The sequence below is a fragment of the Euprymna scolopes genome, chromosome 44 (genome assembly GCF_053919585.1).
Source record: "Euprymna scolopes isolate OS-2025 chromosome 44, ASM5391958v1, whole genome shotgun sequence".
Lineage (NCBI taxonomy): Eukaryota > Metazoa > Mollusca > Cephalopoda > Sepiida > Sepiolidae > Euprymna > Euprymna scolopes.
Window position 1 is genome coordinate 33,118,787 of NC_136525.1, and position 21,017 is coordinate 33,139,803.

The window sequence follows — 21,017 nt, forward strand, 5'->3', positions numbered from 1 at the left end:
ACAATTGGTACTTAACCCTGTAGCAGATGAACTTGCAACAAGCACAATAACAGGAGTTAATTCTCACGGCTCGAGATTTGAAAACCATTTTCACCCCGGCTTGTCTAATCACAAGCCAGTTCTCAATCACGTGATCGAGTACATAAAAGGCGAAATTGGCAACTCTTCCTTCTCTTTCTCCCTGGCTTTCCCAGGCTAATGTGAGTACAACGAGTCAACATGGCTATCGTCAAAACTTGTTTCCATGCGCGGTTCACACACGTACTCTTTCCTACCACAAGACCCTTTTGTTCCATCTCTACTATCAGACGCACGCTTCTACAACACATAAACACATTGAACACTTGTCTCTCTCTTTTTCAACAGGCTCGTCGGATATTTAATCTACATCCCCACATCAGAAACTCTTTTCACGACTACTATAAATATAAGCGCACATGAACACTGAACTCAGCCACTAACCTGTTTCTCTCTTGTACATGCTACTAACAAATATGACAAATAAAGTTGTTTATTAAATGTTAAAATGAGACTTATTCTCGTTGTCTTCATTTTTAACTAAAAACCTTTGTTTTGGGAAATAAAAGCAATTCAGCATTTCTTGCAATAAAACTTGACTAAATTGATATACTTTTCGAGTCTGCTTTTCATTTGCTCCTTTTTTATATTTTGCCTCCATTTTGTTTGTTGTCACTTTGTCTTTTTTCATGAGACTTTGCTTTATTTTTCCCCCATTTTTTTTATATTTGTTACTCCAAAAACAAATGTATTTTCGTAACGACACTACAAAATATGTCAAAATCGATTTTTTAAAATATGTCGTTTTAAGCAAAAACAATATGACATAATTGTCATGTCGAAAATGGTAATATATCAAAAAATTACAAAATTTCAGTGAGTAGAAAATTATTTATAATCAAAAGTAAGTTTTATGAAAAATAGGTGAAACTGCATTTTCCCTAGATGTGAGCACCTTGAAGATTGTGAATACAGAGGATATACTTATCTTGATCAATATCTAGAATCTTTCCAATTCCACAAAAACCTTTACAATGACGACTTATATATGTTTTCAGGAGTGCTGAAAATGAATATATATTTTAAAAGAGAAATAGTTTTCATGATATGAAGAAATTACTTTTTCAAAAAGTGGGGGATGACTTTTTCAAAAAGTGGGGGATGACTTTTTTATATAAATTTAACATAAAATGAGCACCCACTTTCTGGCCACCTAGTGAAGGGGGCATTTTTTTTTTTTTTGTTCTCTGGGCTAAAAGCGTTTTTTTCTGCTTTCATCTTTCAAATAATAAAGACACGAGGACATTAAAGAACAAAAAATAAAGAAAAATCTGTATACAGATGTTATCAGTGGTGACTATTTCTGTACATGCAAATATGCGCATATTTTTTCCGAGCTAAATCAAACATAAATACGATAAATTTACATTGGAAATTCTAATTATTGTGATGTATTCAGTGAGGAATTAATTTTATTCATTAGTCTTTCTTATTGAGAGCAACATCTGTTGTAACAATACCTTCTCATAAATAGAGCACGTCTGCACCCAGCGCAGCTAAACTGGCTTGGGAGCAGGAAACCTTCCAGCTGAAGGGTCTGAGCAGCAGCAGTTATTCAAACAGTCACTTTTCAGGGCTACCTAAACAGCTCTTAGCAGGCCTCCCCATTTGCACTAATTATACGAAATACAAACTATTCTTACACAATCCACAAACTACTACCGTTGTAACGGACGCGTCACGCGCATCACGTTGTAACGGGAACGATGTCCCGGGCCTGCGTCGTCTAGTGGTGGACCCCTCCAGCGTGACCAGATTCGCACTGGTCCCTGGAAAACATACCTCCGCTGCTCAAGGCACGTTAAACGTGCATGACCCCAAGTCCGTGTGGCGACATTGTCCTCTTCGGCCATCACTCTGGTTTTGTGTCTGTGTTTTCGTCGTCTGGCGTCAGGGCATACCTGAAATAAACTGCATCTTCACTTATGCCGGCAATCGAAAAACAAAGAAAAAACTCTGAGGTCATTTTCGTTTAAACCAAATAATTATTTGCAATCATTCTACATTTGTTTAAAGTCACGTTTTCGTTATCCGCGCTTCGTGATGCAGGTTGTATACGTGAGATTTCAGGTTAATTCTCTAGCTAAGAACAAGATCTTTTTAAGTTAGTCCTTACTGAGATTTCTGCCCCTGCCTCTCACCCCAGGCGGGGCGAGAGCCGAAGTGTACGCTTCGCTCGCTGACCAAAGACTGCCAAAACCCTTCTAACTCTTTTTCAAGTAGGCGATCGTTGTTTATATCAAAAGCATCTTCCTTCCTTTTCTCCATTATCTTCTATTCCCCCCTCTTTCTTCTCTTGTGAATTTCTTTTTCTATCCCTCTGTTATCTTATTCTTTTCTCTTTCTCTATTGTTTTGTGAACATATCTGTCAAACTAGCTTGGTGGTCTCTGAGTTAACACACCGCGGGTCCCCGACTCCGAGCAGACATTTTGGAGCCCAATTCTCGAGACTGTCCGAATCAATTACGTTAGTTAAAACTCATTCTCACCAGATCCAACTAGAAGAATAATCTCCTTTTTTTTCCGCCATTAAAACAGATATCATGTCTCCCGAACAACCGCCTGTCTTAATCTTTGACACAGTATCAGCACGCCCCTTCCCCCGGCCATAAGCATTCTTATCTTCACCTAGCTGAACGGGACACCCGGCATCGTCCGGTGTCCCGTCACACCTTGTGACTACTACTGCCTGCTCCCTGAAACTACCTCCTTCAATTAGAGGACTTCAGCTCACTCCTGCAGTTTCCAGTGCCTCCTGCAGCCTTCTAGCGACCCTCAGCTTACTGCAACCTTTCAGCGCCTGCCGCAGCTTCCTACAGCCTTCCAACATCACCTGCAGCTGCTACAATATTTTTTATTTAATAATGCGGTATGATCCCACACAGTAGGGCAATTCTATTTATAAAGATGCTGCTAGGAACTGACGAATCGAATTAATTCATGTTCTGCTACCAACCAATCAGAAACCAGAATTGCTCCATAAATATTAAACCTTTTCTGTAGCAATTTCGCATGTTTTTTCCGTCTCGACACGGTAAGAATCTTTTGCTCTGTGGAACTGTCTACTGCAAACAAGTCACCTCTCAAGACTTGTGTAGAACAATGAACCATCGGAAACTGTTCTGAAACTAAACATGGCTTACACTTCTAGCTTTTTAGTGCCGGTCGACATCAGGCTACACACTTCAGAGCCTGTCAACGTCCGGTTACCTGTTCCAGTGCCTGTAGCCATTAAGCTACCTCTTCCAGTGCTGGTTGACATCAGGTTACCCACTCTAGAGCCTAACAACGTCCAGTTACTTATACTAGAGATAACTGATGTCCAGCTCAGTAGCCCGCTGATGCTCACCTTCCAAAACCCATTGATGTCCAGCTCAGCAGCCCACTGACGCCAACCTTTCAGTGCCCACCAACGTCAGGCTGATCCTGATAGACTGACTAAAATCTCCAGGTCTTTTTGAATTGAGCATTTCCACTTATTTCTTTATTCGAAAATAAAAGGTGATGCGTCGTCTTTAAACGTACTTCAGTTTTTTGTCATTCTTCCGTTTGCTATTGTTATTTCTCTTTTTGCCTCTGTGTCTTATATTCTCTGTTGTACGGTCGATTAGTTTTATCATCTTTTGCTCCCCTCTGCAACGTCTTGACACAAACTCTGTAGTCAAAGTAGCTAAAATTAATAGTAAAATCAAAATACAAAACAGGTAAACTTATAAAAAAAATATATTTGCATATAAATTAATAAAAATAATAAAAAATAGTTGCGTTTTTGTAACAGATTTATTTTTAGAAATGTATTATTTATCGTTTATCATTGTATATTTTTTCTCATCGATATGTCTTTTCAATATGGCAGCCTGCTTTTTCCTCAAATTGCAGTCGGCACCTGCTTTGTGATTGGCTGAAGTAAACAGCTACGTCACATGCGGCTTGCTTCCCTTTCCATGTATCAGTAATAATTACTACTATATAGAGTGCGAGTTCGGCTAACTACTATTCGCTGTGGGTAAATAAAAAGTAAATAATAAAAAATAATCATAAATTATTGTCAGATTTGCCATTTGTCTGCGCATATATAAATGGTGAACTCATTGCTAGCAAAAATAAATAGGAGCACATCGATCATGTGTGACAAGTATTGGAACGCCTGAAGCAATATGCGATAATCCTAAACCCATGAAAATGTGTTTTTGGTCAATCTGAAGTCACAGAGGAGGGAATTTCCCCATCACCAGAAAGTCAAGTCCATTCAGGATTTTCCTATTCCTGCTACTATGAGACACCTGTGCCAATTCTTAGGGTTAGTAAACTTCTATCGTAGGTTCCTCCCCCCCCCCCTGTGCACAAGTACTTTTGTCATTGACAAACTGATTGACAAGAACTGTAACATTGCACTTTCAGAACATGCAGTAGGAGCGTTCAATGAGTTCAAGTTGAAGGAGGCTGAAAATTGTTTCACATCCAACCCAACTATGACTTGTGCCTTGCAGGCTTCCTTGGACAAATATTTACATTGATATACGGCATGGGCAGGAATGGTCAACCACAGACAACATAATCAGAAAGGAGTCAGCGGATGTGAAAGCATGTTTCCTCCTACAGTGGGTCAAAACTCATGGGGCGCTTCATCCGACCTTATATGATAGAGTCAATCCACAAAAGTAAGAACCCTAATCCTACCTTATACGGTAGAGTCAATCCACAATAGTGAGACAAGCACATCTGATTCTTAAGCAATCCCGATATATTTTCACGCATGCATATGGATGCCATTCAAGCTTTGCTAGCAGATATGACACTGGAGAAAGTTGCCCCTCTATTTTTTTTTGGGGGGGGGGGAGTATTGTAAGGGAATTTGGGCAAAGAACACTGATTTAGATAGACACCAGAGAGTTACTTCTCTTGGGACACACACACACACACACACACACACACCGAGTCTTGGCCTAGAGAAGAGAAGCTGCATATACCCTTCCTCCTGTGGGCATAGTTCCCATGAAAGACAGAGTAGCTCTAACCACTTCTAAAGTGAGTACCAAATTATTGTTGTTCTGTATTGTGATGTTACATTATTCTTTACGTTTGTCGTTCGTAATAAATGTGTATTTATCTACTTGTGAACTATGTGTATTTATCTACTTGTGAACTATTTGTATTCATTAAGTATTTATATTTGCTAAGTATTTTTAGTTTCAGTGATTCAATCAACTATGAGACCCTTAATACTTACAACATTGTTGTGTTGCAATGTCACGATTATCCTCGTTGTGAGGGAGTGTTCATTTCCCGGAGTCTGTGTTTGTTTGTTTCCATTTAAACTTGGCGTGACTGTGAATAAAATTTAGATTAAGTTTGTCACTTGTTGTCCTTTTATAAATATTTTATCATATATTTCCGTTTCTCATCTGTCGAATTTTTTCTAACCTCTCTCTCTTAGTGCAGCTATTTCCTAGGGTAATGTTTTGCCCGATAATTCTTTGCTATAATGAACAGTATATCGTAGTGGAAGGATGGGTCCGAAAAAACATAGTTTCTGACAACTTAATGTGTCGTTGGTAGTCGATTGAGTACTGTAGCTAACCGCAGTTGGTACCATTGTCGCTAAGGTTCGTGTGGCTGCTCCTGGTGTTTGGGTGTCTTTGCTCCTGCTGATGCGATCTGTGTTTTTTTTTTTTTTTTTTTTTTTTTACAAAATCACGATATAACAATACTATTGTTTTTGCTTAAACCCACATATTTAAAAAATCGATCTGTCGACTCTATCAACAAACACCCTTTTGTGTTTTAATATAGGAGGAATTCTGGACAGGAACTGTATTATAATTCTGGTGTGGTCTTAGATCAAAACAAAGCGGTTATAGTTGGAGCGCGCCACGCCACTAGTGTAAACTGGAAGGAAAGAAGAAAATACCCACCACAAGCGTGACGTAGGCTTAGCAAGTGAGGGGCGAAGGGCGTGTATGAGTAGGAGGTTATTAACAATTGGAGTAGGAGGCGGCAATACAAAACGCCACCGAGCGTCTCGCGCGTATGCGTTCCCCGCGAATTGAGTCACGTTTTTCGTCTGACCGTTTCTGCTTCGTTTTTGGCATTTGCTCCATTTAGAAATCCGTATTTGTCGACTTGTTGATGATTAGTCATTTACTGTTTGTTTAAAAAACGAAAGACAGAGGAAGGAAGTGTTTACAATTATTTTTTTAAATGGTGAAAATGAAATTTAAATACAAAGAGGAAAACACGTTGGGTAAGTATTTCAAAATGGAACTTTTACATCGGATGTTTTAGCTTGCATATATATATATATATATATATATATATATATATATATATATATATATATATACATATATATATATTACATGTCATACAATTGTTCTAAAATTTCAATACTCTAATTCGCTTTTAATTTACAAAATAATATCAATTTATTACGTAAATTTTATTTTTTTATTTTTCTGGAAATGGTAACAAAATAAGGTAAGAGTTAGTTTTTATTGTGTGGAACTATTCGAAATACATTTTTAAAACACTTTACTTCTGCAGAATCCGGATCCCTTGCTATTTTTTTTAGATAAGATTTCCAGGTTAAATTTAATTTCCATGGTATGTTTTGTTTATTAAATTGTTAGGTGAAAGTACAGAATAGTTACAAACACGGTTCGTGTATCTTTTAATATTTTTCCTTTTTATCACTTGAAATATAGATTATCACGAAGTTTACTTTGTGACACCCCCCCCCTATCTCTAGTCACACTGATGCGTTGTGATAGGGCAGAACAGCTGTTTGTGCATCTATCTTTCTCTCACACACAGACATATTTGGTAATTTATAGAAGTACTCTTTTCTATCGCGGTGTTTAACTCTTTTATTTTTATGTTTTCGGGTTAAGAAAAACCCGGTTTGGAGACTGGTATGATTTTATGAAAATGGCATATATTTTCTAACAACATTTTCGATAGAGATTTTAAATTAAACAAAACTCCCATGTAACTTGCAAATAGCTTTTAATGTTACCGTGTTGGAATAATAACGTTACTTAGAAAGTCATTTGGTGTTTTGTAATTATTCTGTAGTTTTATTTAACAATAATAAAAAAGATATCGTAAACCTTGAATTTATCTTGAAAATACCATAAAAAAAATCGCATGATATTTTCCTTTTAAACCGTAAGTTTAGTTCGGTTCAAATTCTGTAGAAGTATCACACACACACTGTATCGATTTTTAGTATTTGCTTTAACAGTGCTCAATACGCGAGTAGAACTAGGTAGTAAATTATGACAATATATATATATATATATATATATATATATATATATATATATATATATATATGGCAATTAAGCTACACAGGGGTTTCCGCGTTTCGTCCTCATCAGGACTCGTTAGCTTAATTGTCATAACCATGTATCTTTATAACTTGTGTGTGTGTGTGTACATATACTTATGACAAATCAATTCATTCTCGAATGAAATCGCACTTAGCCTCGAGATAGAAACGCGAATGTGTAGCAAGCATACTTGCCATAAGTACATGTTAATATTTACTACTACTACTACTTAGCTGTGCCTGTGCCATCATCATTGAAAAACATGTACTGAAATTAATGCAAGAAAAATATACGTAATATATTATAAATGTATATACATGAAATATTAAAACAACTGGAGAACATCTTGGGAATTTTCTTGACAAGTAACGAAATTAGCTGTAAAAAATGAAACCGTTATCTGTGGCCTCATTTCTAAGAATTTTTCGCTAAAAATTTTTTTTTTTTTTGTATTAAAATTAATCAAATGACAAATTTTCATTTTCAAACTTATTGTAGAATTCTCAATATTTCTAACGAAATGTTTTCTCTTTCTTTTTCCAAGACAAACAACACCCCCCAAAATAAGGCGAGTCGTCGTACGAAAAGCGAAAACCCAACCACGTGGTCTTCTCTCTCGATTGTTCTAAAAAACAACAACAAAACAAAATGAAAGCTTTCACCTTTTTTTCTTGCAAACAGCGATTTTGGGGTAATTTTAACATCAGATCAATTATTTATCAAAATGACTTTACTAAATTACTATACACAAAGGCACGAAAAAGTTGTCAAAAAACAAATATATAACAAATGTTATCAAAGGCAACTGGATAAGTTTTTAGTTTTTTATTTAATGTAAAATGCTTTCGGTTCGAAAAATGAGTAATGTTGGACGCTGCTGGAGAACAGGAAAAGATGACCTCGATATCTTTGAAGACTCGATAATCACTTCAAAGTAAGAAATAAAATAAAATGTTGGTAGAAACCCACACAATAAATGTTACCATCACAATGTAATGGTAACATTTATTGGATGGGTTTCTGTCTCGATAATCGCTCAAAAATCGAAATTAAACGAGATACTGGTAGAAATCCAATTATTTTACTTTTTTAGTTATATTTACAATTTTTTCAACTAATTATTCTACACTTTTACCATTTACCGTCCATATTTACTTTGCTCCCTACGATGTCGGTTTTTATATGGAGAAAATTCATCTCTCCAAAAAAGGGCGCCCCGGATTGCGATAAAAATGAAAATTTCCGCAGTCTAGAAAGATTTCTTTCACTGACCAAGGACAGAAAAAATTAAGTATAATATCAGAACAGATACTTCACTTAAAGTTTATTCTATTTTGAAAGATAAATTAAAAAAATTAATTAAAAAAAATATTGTGAAGTCGACAAGTATTCGGAGTAGACTTAAAATTAAACACCGGTTTTTACTTTTCTAAAACATTCAAAGCAGACGATTTTCTTTAATTTTTAAATGGTTGCGATTGTGGTTAATTTGAGTTCCATGAGACAAATCCTTGATTTGTGGCGAGCAAAAATGTGCCACCCTTAAATGACCACACAATAACTAGCAGTGTCAGAAATCGTTTTTTTTTTAATTAAAGGAGCAAAGACCAAAATTAAAAAAAAAAACAAAAACAAAAAAAAACAAAAACAGGTTTAATAGCAAATTATGCAATATTTGAATACTTGAAGGGACATAATTTATGTCTTTTTAATGCGTGCTGTAAACCAAATTTAGTATTTCGGTCCTCCGTACTTAAAAACCGAACATATTCACTTATAAGTTTTTATTGTTAGACAAAAAAACCAGTTGACCGATTTTTTTATTTTTTTATTCTCTTAATGAAATACATGAGTTTTTGATTGATATATTTTAATACTTCTTTATCGACTGAATTCTTTGTTTTTTTTTTATCTAAAAAAAGAAAACATTGAATGAAATAGAAAAAACTGTTGTAAGCATCCCATATTTACTTGACATTCTAAGCATAACAAACTTCCACTTAAAAAAAAAAAAATTCAGCATGCCATAAAAAAAAAGCCATAAAAAACTGGGCTTAATAGTTAAATGGAACTAATTATCCAATACCAAGCCATAAAAAACTGGGCTTAATAGTTAAATGAAACTAATCATCCAATATCAAGCCATAAAAAACTGGGCTTAATAGTTAAATGAAACTAATCATCCAATACCAAGCCATAAAAAACTGGTCTTAATAGTTAAATGGAACTAATCATCCAATACCAAGCCATAAAAAACTGGTCTTAATAGTTAAATGGAACTAATCATCCAATACCAAGCCATAAAAAACTGGGCTTAATAGTTAAATGGAACTAATTATCCAATACCAAGCCATAAAAAACTGGTCTTAATAGTTAAATGGAACTAATTATCCAATACCAAGCCATAAAAAACTGGGCTTAATAGTTAAATGGAACTAATCATCCAATACCAAGCCATAAAAAACTGGGCTTAATAGTTAAATGGAACTAATTATCCAATACCAAGCCATAAAAAACTGGGCTTAATAGTTAAATGGAACTAATCATCCAATACCAAGCCATAAAAAACTGGGCTTAATAGTTAAATGGAACTAATCATCCAATACCAAGCCATAAAAAACTGGTCTTAATAGTTAAATGGAACTAATTATCCAATACCAAGCCATAAAAAACTGGGCTTAATAGTTAAATGGAACTAATTATCCAATACCAAGCCATAAAAAACTGGGCTTAATAGTTAAACGGAACTAATCATCCAATACCAAGCCATAAAAAATAAAGTTCGTTTTTCAAAGAATACGTAAATTTATTAACCTTTATTTAGTCTCTTGCATATGAATTACTGAGTATATTAAGAAGTTATAATTTTTAAATAGAAAACGTAGGCTTTTAATATTAATGTCAAAGCGAGAAAAACTCAACATTATAGATATATAGATATTAGTGATGGGACGATTTCAATATTTTTCCTCATTCTGATACAATTACCGATTCTTTATAAATCTCTAAATATTAACTATAAAATTATTTTTTCCGATTACGGTAAAAACACACGTTAAATGTGCAGATATGTTCTCAAATATAAAAGTACACTTGTGGGGGATGGTCTATAGATTTTAGTTTTAAAGGTAATTTAAAATCCATAAATATTTATTATGATAACATTATTACCAACAGTGGAAGATTTTGTTTTCAACAAAATCTAATAAAAAGAGACAATAAAAAGAATCGTTTTTGGCATTGGAAAATAGGCACAAATTTTTCTGATACAAAAAAGTTCCAATTTTTCCAATTCGCAATTCCGATTAACGATCCCAACACACACACACACACACACACACACACACATATATATATATATATATATATTACAGTATTGTTTATCTGTTGTATTAATAATTGAACCAAATTGCTATTAGAGTTGAAATGTTCAATATAAACAACAAAAATCCAACTTTTCATGACTCGAAAAAGGTATTATGGGAAAACTGTAGCTAATTCGTTGTAATAATCTCCCTGATGAAACTTTTAGTATAAAAATGTCAATGTTAAAGGTCATGCCCTTCCTTAACCTTACCACTGACCCTAAACAATTAGTGGCAAATGTTAAAGGTTGCGGCTAGAGTAGAATGTGAAAAAAATTTTTATAAGCATTAAAAATGATTTCATGTTTTTCTTGTATACTATTAAATGATGAACAATTTGGAGTTGAAATCAATTTAGTATTATGCATGTAAACTTGAGAAAATCATGTTTGAAATTTATCAACGTTATATGAATAAGCATAATCAAAACAAGATAAGACCAAATTTTACCTGATGTCGTGTGATTTCGTTTCTTCTGATAATGTTAACATATTTCAAACGTGCTTTTCATAAGTTTGCATTCTTATATCCTAGTATATTGATTACTATTGTGTTGCATTTCTTTTTTCTGGTAAAGAATAAATTATGGAATTTGCAAAAAATATAAATAAAACAAATGGAAACAAAATAAATAAAATTATAAAGAACATTAACACTGGCTCTGAAATTTTACGTTTAAATAATAGATTTTAAAATGAAATTAAAAAAATTAATTCCAGAGCTTCTGCAACTGCTTACATTTGCAACGTTTGAACTAAAGTTAAGCACTTATCTGAAGAAGGAAAATTTCTCGAAATATCATACAATATGAAACTTCCATAACCATGCTGATGCAAGTAAAAACACAATGCAATGTTAAAAATATATTAAAAAATATGCTGTTAATAAAAGGTGAATCTGCATAGCTTGCTCCACCTTTATTGATTCAGTCTGCATTGTATTGCCTTCTATAAATTATCTTTATTATAAAAGGAAATTATTTTAGATTTTAAAGTGAGGGACCAGTTTCACTTATATAAATTTAATGTGAAATGATCAGTGGGGGACCAGTAAAATGATCAGTGGGGGACCAGTATCACATATATAAATTTAATGTGAAATGGTTTTTTTTTTTTTTTTTTTTTTTTACACAGTGATCACCACTTATCAAGGCCCGGAAGCCACTCAGGGATAAGGGTTATTGCAAGTACATTACGTTAGTGAGGAGATTTGCTGAAGTGTTTACTTAAGGGGGCGGTTCATTAGGAATTTGTTAACATTGGACTTGAAGACATCCAAGTTGTAGTCCGGAGGGAAGCAGGCAGACGGAACAGAGTTCCACAGGTGTGCAGTTCTAAGAAAGAAGCTTTGTTCATGGAATCCGCGTTTTGATTTAGGCACTGATATAGAGTGGGGGAAATTTTTAACAGTGGATTCAGCTAGACGGGTGTTTTTCGTGAAAGATTGGCGAGGGGGGACCAGAGATTGGAGTTCAGACGAGCATCTGCCGTGGAAATAACGATAAAACAAGGACAGGCTCGTAACGTCTCTTCTGTGGGAGAGAGGTTGCAGGGTAGAGAAAAGGGCATCCCCCACTAAGCCACGAAGTCTATTTTGTACTCTGTCAAGGCAGGATAGGCTGTTTTTAGCAGCTCCTGCCCAGATATGGCAACAGTATTCCATCCAGCCATTTTTGTGCAATATAGCGTTTTTTAAGGACATGTAACCAATTTGTTTTATTTTTATGTTTTTCAGCCTTGCTGGGGGGTGTATTAACAAGGGGCACATGGTTATAATTTTATCCAATTTTTAAATTGAAATTGATTTGAGTGAATAAATTAATTTTGGTCAATAATACCAAGTGAAATAGACAAGATCATTCAACAGTTCTTATAATACAATTGAGTCATAATGTTTTGCAATCAAAACCCATCACGGGGACATGGTGCAGATTGATAAACATTCCTGAATCGTATGACAAGAAGAAAATATAATTACATAAAAATAATCACAATCCATTTATTCTTCACATAAAAACCTTTTATATGAAAAAAATGTTATATTTTTAATTATTTTCTTAATAGAACTTTTTTGTGACGCACTTTTAGTTGATTCTAACGATAGTTGTCCAGAATTCAACCCAATTAAAAACACAAAAATACAAAAACAAAATCTTTATGTATATACCTGTCAAGGAGTGAAAAATATCATATTCCAAAAACCATGTAAATTTAACAAGTGTATTTTTTTTTATATATAGAAAATCATTTTTTCTGATTTCTAGCATATGATTTTCAATAGTAAATTGCAGCCATTGCAAGCTGATTTTGATCTCTTTTTCTGGAGAGGTTATTAAGTAACTAATTCTTTTTATTAAAGACTAGCGGGGATATCTGGCATTGTCCATGTGAAGAGAGGTGGTGTTAAGGATATTGAGCAACCGGGTGGAGAGAGGTGTGAAAAAAAAACAACACGAAAATGTAATTGGCGATAAAGAGAAGTATGTGAAAACCAGTTTAAACGAACTTAAAAATAATTCAGTTTTTGTTTTAAAAGGAAAATCACATTAGGTAACCCTCGAAATAAGAAAAATGTTATGGCAAATAAAAAGCTTTTAACCCTGTTTAAATATTAAATTAAAAAAAAAAATAAAAAATAGACCCCTGTTACGTGGTCCCGAATGTGAAAACTAAAAGATTATTACCCGACCTCGTTTAAAAAGGAACAATTTTTTCTGACCCTCCCTTGTTATAAATGTTTATTTCGATATGAAATAATTGAGTGTTTTTTCTAATTCTCACATATTATTTAAGCAAGACATCACTCTTTCAGATGGTACCGCTCTCTACCTGGTCTGATGCGGCTGAAAAAAGTTTTTGGGAGCCATACAAACACAGTCGCACACATTTTGCCTTTTATATATATAGACTAGCGTGGGTGCCCAGGTGTTTTTAGGTGTGTGTTGAGAAAAAAAAAAGTTGTAGTAGGCAGGTAAGCTCGAACCTGAACCCTTGACGTGAAGGTGAAAAAAATGTGTGAAAGAAACTAACAACTTACCACTTGGCCACGCGTGACAGGAAGTGAAAAGCGTTCTAATTTAACAATTAAAAAGTGAAATGATAGGCGTGTAAATTTGATGAGGTCAAACATCACACGATAGGGAATGAAATGCCGCACTTAACTTTGACTGTGAGGCAGTTTTTGTTTGGTTTTGTTTCCCCAAGATGTTGGGGAAAACCAGCTCCCTACAAAAAGGGGAATGTCCAAATGTCTAATATGACTGTTTTCACTGTATTGATCAAAGTTGATTTGCTCTCTGTCCCATTGACAAAATGTTGCATCTCTCTGCCTGTTCTTCAAGTATTTTAATGGTGGATGCTCCACCGAATTACAAGCCCTCGTACCCCCCCCCCCCCCCGACGTAAATACCCCCGACAAACCTGACAAGCAACAAAGTCCCACCCCTACGCAGAGTTCCCTAGATATAAGAAAACCTTCTACTCTAATCGTTTCTTCCCCAGAACTGCTAGACTTTGGAATTCCCTTCCGGGTTCTTGCTTCCCCAGCTGTACTGACATGCAGAAGTTCAAGTGTAATGTGAACAGACGTCTTGCTGCTCAACTCCCTACATAATAACCCTGAAACTTATGATAGTAACCCCCTACATCAAAATGGCAATGTGCCTTGTTTGGGGTGAAAATGTAAAAAAAAAATTCTATTGTATAGCTGTGAAACCTGGCCGATGAGAGCAAGCGATTTTCTACAAAAGCTTGAGGTGTTCAATTACTACTATTTACATCATGTTCTTTGCGTGTGTCGATAGCAGTTTGTCTCAAATGCTGTTCATTCTCACTGTAACATATCTTCTCTGGAGCAAGCTTTCCTCTTAAAACGTCTTCACTGGTTCAGTCACATTCTTTGTTGTCACTCAAATAATTCATCCACAAGGCCATTGACCCCTTCCCTCCCAGTTGGAAAAGATGATGCAGAGGCCAGCTGTAAACCTGGCTTAGAACAGTGAAGCATAATACAGGATTAATCTTAACTCCTTAGCTTTATGGGGTTCGCTACTGGAATTCTGATTGGCTAATACTTGCATCAGCTACTGCAGTGGACCCTCACGCATGGTCAGCATTTGTTCAAGGTGTGATAAATTCTCTGCATGTAGTCGACCCAACTGCTCCAGTGTGAATGCCACAACCAGTACAAGTACAGGATTCACTCCTAAACTGATGAATGGATCATTATAAATTTTGGATTACATTTGTATAGTATAAATTTTGGATTACATTTGTATATTATAAATTTTGGATTACATTTGTATATTATAAATTTTGGATTACATTTGTATAGTATAAATTTTGGATTACATTTGTATATTATAAATTTTGGATTACATTTGTATATTATAAATTTTGGATTACATTTGTATAATGGGTCATAATGTAGGTTATATTCGTTTAAATAGTTTTATGCAAAAGGAGTATTTTGAAGTTGTATTAAGAGGAATAATATAGGCACCACCATCATTTGAAAATTCAAACATTTCATATCGCCATTTGGACTTTTTAACATTAAAGATGTTAACCAAAGTGAAATTATGATTTTTGAAAAAAGAAAATAAAAACAAACATAAATTGCTGGCATCCATCACATTAAAACAAAAATTTTAGATTTAAAAAAAAAAAAAAAAATTGATCTAATGTTTCTAAAATTTTACATGAAGATTGATTATGTAATTTAGATTTTTCGCACAACGTTTCCAACTATGTAACCTTATATCTTCTTCAGGTGTATTTTGTCAGACTGGAATTTGCACAGAATTTTGAATGGACCGTTTATTTAATCCACAAGGGTAGCATACTTTTGTTCCATTAGCCATGGTCTTAAGTAATTTGCAATGTAATTGCGCTTGCACCGGGGGATTGTATCTAGAACTTTATACTCAGTACTTTATCCATTACGCTACAGGTCCTTGCACACAATTTTTGTATGGATTTTGGAAACTTTAAACTTATTAATGTTCTTAGACGTGCAATCTCACGACTTATCACTACATATTTAATATCTAGATTATTGAAAAAACTATGTTCCATATTTTAGATACATGATTTCATTAACGTGTATTGGCCTTTTACCATTTAAGTCTTATTAGTGGCTTAGCAAAGCCACAGGGGAAACAACCAAGCAAAAAAATATCCTTAAGCAAAATTCATCCTAAAGCAACAAAACTGAAGCTAGCCTGCTAGGACACCATATATACAAATGTAGGCAAATTTGAGCATATTTTATTGGTTTGAAAATATAGGTTCTTTTTTACAAGTTGTCATAAAATTTTAACCATTATAATCAAAAAGCCTGCAAAGTTTCATGTAGTTTTGTCCTAAGCAACCAAAGATGTGAACATTTCAATATTCAATTTGGCTACAAGTATAGATATTAGTGGCCTGGCAAGGCCAAAAGGGAGACAACAGAAGCAGCAAAACTGCCTATATTTGTATATATAGTGTCCTAGCAGGCCAGCTCAAGTTCTGTTGCTTTGGGGTGAGTTTAGGGTTTTTTTTTTGTTTTTTTTTGTCAGATGTTTAATATATATATATATATAACTTTAAAAAAAAAAAAAGTGCAAAATTCTATAAACTTTAGATCTCATTAATATTCTAGGACTACAATTAATCCAGTAGAAAAAAACCCAAAAAAAACTGACTTTTCATGTGGTATTTTATTAAAACATTGCATGCTGATCTCCTGCTAATTCTGTCTTTGAGGTTCAGAATATGACCTTAAAACATCCAGTGGTGAGCCTCATTTGTTGGCTGTGAGGAATGTGGAATCACCTCTTAATTACCATAACTCCCATGTCCACTTCATGATACACTTTAGCTCGGGATGATAATACCTGTTAGGGCATCTAGTGCTACATCTGGTAGGTGTCTGAAGATACTGACTTCCTGACCAAAATTACAGCAAATATTAATGTTGTTGTTTTTTTTTTCTTTTGCGAAACTCAATCATGTTCTCTAGAGTAAAAAAAAAAAAATAATAAAAAAAAAGTTTTTCTTTACAAAGCATGAATAAATATTTGAAGCATAAAAACATTTTACCATAATGATCAGGTTTGGCATTAAATAACCTGAAAAGGGTTGATATGCCATAAACCATGAACAAAAATTTTAAGTAGAAGCATAAAAACTTTTTACAAGATTAAATAACCTGAAAAGGGTTGATATGCCATAAACCATGAACAAAAATTTTAAGTAGAAGCATAAAAACTTTTTACAAGATTAAATAACCTGAAAAGGGTTGATATGCCATAAACCATGAACAAAAATTTTAAGTAGAAGCATAAAAACTTTTTACAAGATTAAATAACCTGAAAAGGGTTGATATGCCATAAACCATGAACAAAAATTTTAAGTAGAAGCATAAAAACTTTTTACAAGATTAAATAACCCAGAAAGGATTGATATGCCATTAAACAAAAACAACAAATCAATCTGTCATTAAAAATACCGAGGAATGACATGGTTATTGGCTTAGTGGATCTGCAGTGGGCATCTTGACACCAGTTAGCTTTAATTCCCTGCTACTAATGCTGAAAAATGTGCGTGTTGAAACAAGTTCTGTACGCAATTACTTCTGGTGGTATGAACTTATTGAACAAAGTTCTGGTTGGATAAACGATCATGTCCGTATCTTCAGTTGAGGGTAACTGAGGAAGATGCAGCCGAAGAAATCTTGGAATAACTCTTTCAAAGATGACCCAAAGTCCATCGAAACATAAAGGATAGAATTTGATGGAGAAAGTTGCTTCATGCTGCTATGGCCAATGTGCAACTCGCATCTGGTGTAGAAAAGATGTTCTAAACGATAGAGGAAAAAACTTGTCTACAATAAAGTTTTCAGAACTTTTTAGATGAAGATTTATAATTCGAATTATTTGGACTATGCTTCTCATCTTGGATCTTATTTCCATGTTTCGGTTAATGTAAGCTTTAACTTTTTAAGGTGTATCTTGTCATACTTCAGTATCTTTCTTGAACTGAACCCGTAGAAGTAGATTGTTCTCATTTCATCAGCCATGACTGAGTAGAATTAAGTAAATTATATTTTATTCTTAGTATTATTTGTAGTAAGGATTGAACCCTCAACTTGCCAACACTTGTTGCTTAACAAGCCTATCTGTTGCGTCACATATCCATCTACCCTTGTGGATTAAAGAGTTCAGTTTGAAATTCAATATAGATTCTCGGGTCCAACCTTTGTCTGATTGGAAGTCATAACAACTGAAACATTGTGAGAACAGTTGTTCAAATAATTCAAATCAATTTTAATAATTGATCGTCGTTGTCTGTCTATTTTTTTGTTTGTTTGTGTTTTTTTTGTTTGTTTTTTATCACTCCTGGAGGAGGAATCTTGCTTTAGTTTCCGTCAATTTTGTTTTATCTCATGACTAACTGGTTGTCGAGGTCTTTGCTACACAAGATTTGAGTATTTCTCTAAGTCTTTTCTATTGCTTTGAGGTTACTTCTGCCGACCACCTATTTGTCTCGAAAGATGACCCGCTCATCTATGCTAAATGTGGATTCTTGGCCTGGAAGAAACTCTGCTCAAAAGGAGACTCTGGTAGTTTAACCATGTCTTGCACTGGTTAGATGAGGGATTCATCTGTAAACTCGTAGCACCCAATGGTTGGAGAAAGCGATGACATGGCAACTCAGGGCATGGCTCGCGACAATAAAGACTCACATGGAACTCATCCGGTTCTTGCGTTTTTGGTGTACGACACTGGAATCATGAATGGCTAGATCATGCCACTGACTCTACTGCTGATCATCGAAGGTCAGTGGCGTTTATGTGATGTGGTTAACTCCATTGGAGCCAGCTCGGGTGAACACAGCTGCAAGGCAATTCCAATTAAAGTATCTATAGTGGCCATTGTACAAAATTTTAATGTGCTGTACCATCGAAGTGTTGCTTGGCATCTTTTGACTTTTTATATTTTATTTCACATTTTGGTTCTTGTCCAGAATTCCAGCTATATTAAAAAAACAAAAGCAAAGAAAAATTTGTATGATGTACATAACTGTGACAAAACAAAAATCTCATATTCCAAAAATCAGCTAAATTGATCAAGTAGTTTTATTTTATAAAGAAAATCATTTTTAAGTGATTAATAGGAATTTGTAGGCATTACAACAAAAATCTTGCAAGTTTTGAATTATTGAGTTATCTCCCTTATTTTTTTTACTATTTTTTTCAAAATGGTAAGCGTGACTGTCACACTCTGATGGTCATAAAATTTGATTTTCTTTATGAAATAAAACTACTTGATTAGTTTGCCTAATTTTTAGAGTATGATTTTTTCATTTTGTAATGGCTATGTACATTATGCAGATTTTTCTTCATTTTTGTTTTTTAATTTAGTGGGAATTCTTGACAGCCACTCATTTTTAATTAACAAATAAATTTAATTGTTATTGTTTTATTATTAAGTGAACCTAATTGTTAAAAAAAAACGTTTTTTTTAAGTAATGCTTTCATTTTATATGTTTTCCTTGATACTAAAGTTTCAATATAAAAATAATCGAACACTTCCAAAACGTATCTTTTACTCTTAGCACTTCCTAAAGCATGTTTCATGAAACTGTAAATTTCATCCCTGTTTAAGAATTATTACATTTATTGCCAACAAAATGCCTCCTTCAAACAAAGATGATAGCAAACATATATATATATTATTCTTTAATTGGAATTCATTTTTGAGATGAGCATTATATATATTAATTTTATTAATTTATTTTTATTTCGGACTATTAGTCTCATCTTTATTAGTTGTTGTTTTTCATCCTTTATTGGGTTGTTTATTCACAACATTTCGGCCAACTATTCCTCTGGCCTTCATCACCTGATGAAGGCCAGAGGAATAGTTGGCCGAAACGTTGTGAATAAACAACCCAATAAAGGATGAAAAACAACAACTAATAAAGATGAGACTAATAGTCCGAAATAAAAATAAATTAATATGATAGCAAACAATTTTACTCTCTATCCATTAAGTCCTCTCACTCGTTTCACCAAAAGATATTTATTGTATTAAACATGATTAAAATTACATTTTTTCCAACAATTAGAAAATTTATACAAATATATAAATATTCCGAAATATTACTGCACTTAGACTATTCCATATATTTATTAATACTGATAGCACATTTGCTTTCATCTTCAATAAGACATTTTTCCAAAGTATCATTCATTTAGCATTCTTTGGTTTATCTTATTGGGCAATACTGAGACATGGGTAACTAATCTTAAATATTTATAAAGTTATTGGATAGAAATAGCTTTTAAACAAGGCGTTTTATATTGCAAACCACTTTATGGCAAACAGAGAAATGTTTGATTTTCAGAGATTTTTACCGAAAGCATATAAAAATACATGGAATAGCAATGTAACCTGAAGACTTGAAATTGGAACGTTGATTTATTTTCAAAAATGATTGACTTAATAATTTTTTCTTTTACTAATTTATCTATGGCTAAATTAGTCACAATTAATGTACAACTAATTGCTGTTGCTGATGGTTCTCTATTTAAGTAACTAAAACTCCAGCAATCCTTCAGCACAAAATATCTAAAAAAAATATTTAGAAAACATTCGATTTTTTTTTTTAATATTCTTTTTTAAGCCTGAAAAAATACAATAATGTGAAGACGAGTTATTCTTTTCTTTAAAAGTCGAACAACAAATCTACATGACATAATAGAAAATCATTATAAAAAATAAACAAAGTAACACAAAACAAGTATTTTTATATACAAAATCAATAAAGACTGCGACAATTTTTTTTCAATTCATTATGCCACTTTTAGGAGACTTGGATTTTCCCTATATTTAAAACTGACTTTGCGTCTAACTCTGTCCCCGAGAGGAGGCAAGCAAATATTTTTTTTTTTTTAATTAATTGATGTTTGCAAAATCTCAAAAATAAACTTTATTTTATTTTTAAGTTTTAAAAAAGAACGATTTTTTAAAAGTTCATAAAAATAAAATCAGAATCAGTTTTCTTAGATTCTTATGTCAAAAACAAGAAGCAATCAATTTTTATTTGAATGAAATGGCATTGTTTTTTTGTTTTTTTTAAATCTTTGTAAAAAAAAAAAATTATCCGGAGGTGGTGGTGGGTATTTAAAAAAAATACTAATCAAATGTAAAAAGAAAAGACATTCTGGTCTTTAAAAATATGGCTGGGTAACCCT

At 33.5% G+C, this 21,017-nt stretch overlaps 1 protein-coding gene across 1 annotated transcript in view; it reads left to right on the plus strand.

The window, feature by feature from the left end:
- The first annotated feature begins 3,846 nt into the window (after positions 1–3,846).
- LOC145268776 (gamma-aminobutyric acid receptor-associated protein-like 2) overlaps positions 3,847–21,017 on the plus strand; it is a 67,869-nt gene continuing 50,698 nt past the window's right edge. The window contains exon 1 of the mRNA XM_080124384.1: positions 3,847–6,323. Coding sequence (XP_079980510.1) covers positions 6,281–6,323 — 43 coding nt within the window. The 5' untranslated portion in view covers positions 3,847–6,280. The remainder of the gene's footprint in view (positions 6,324–21,017) is intronic.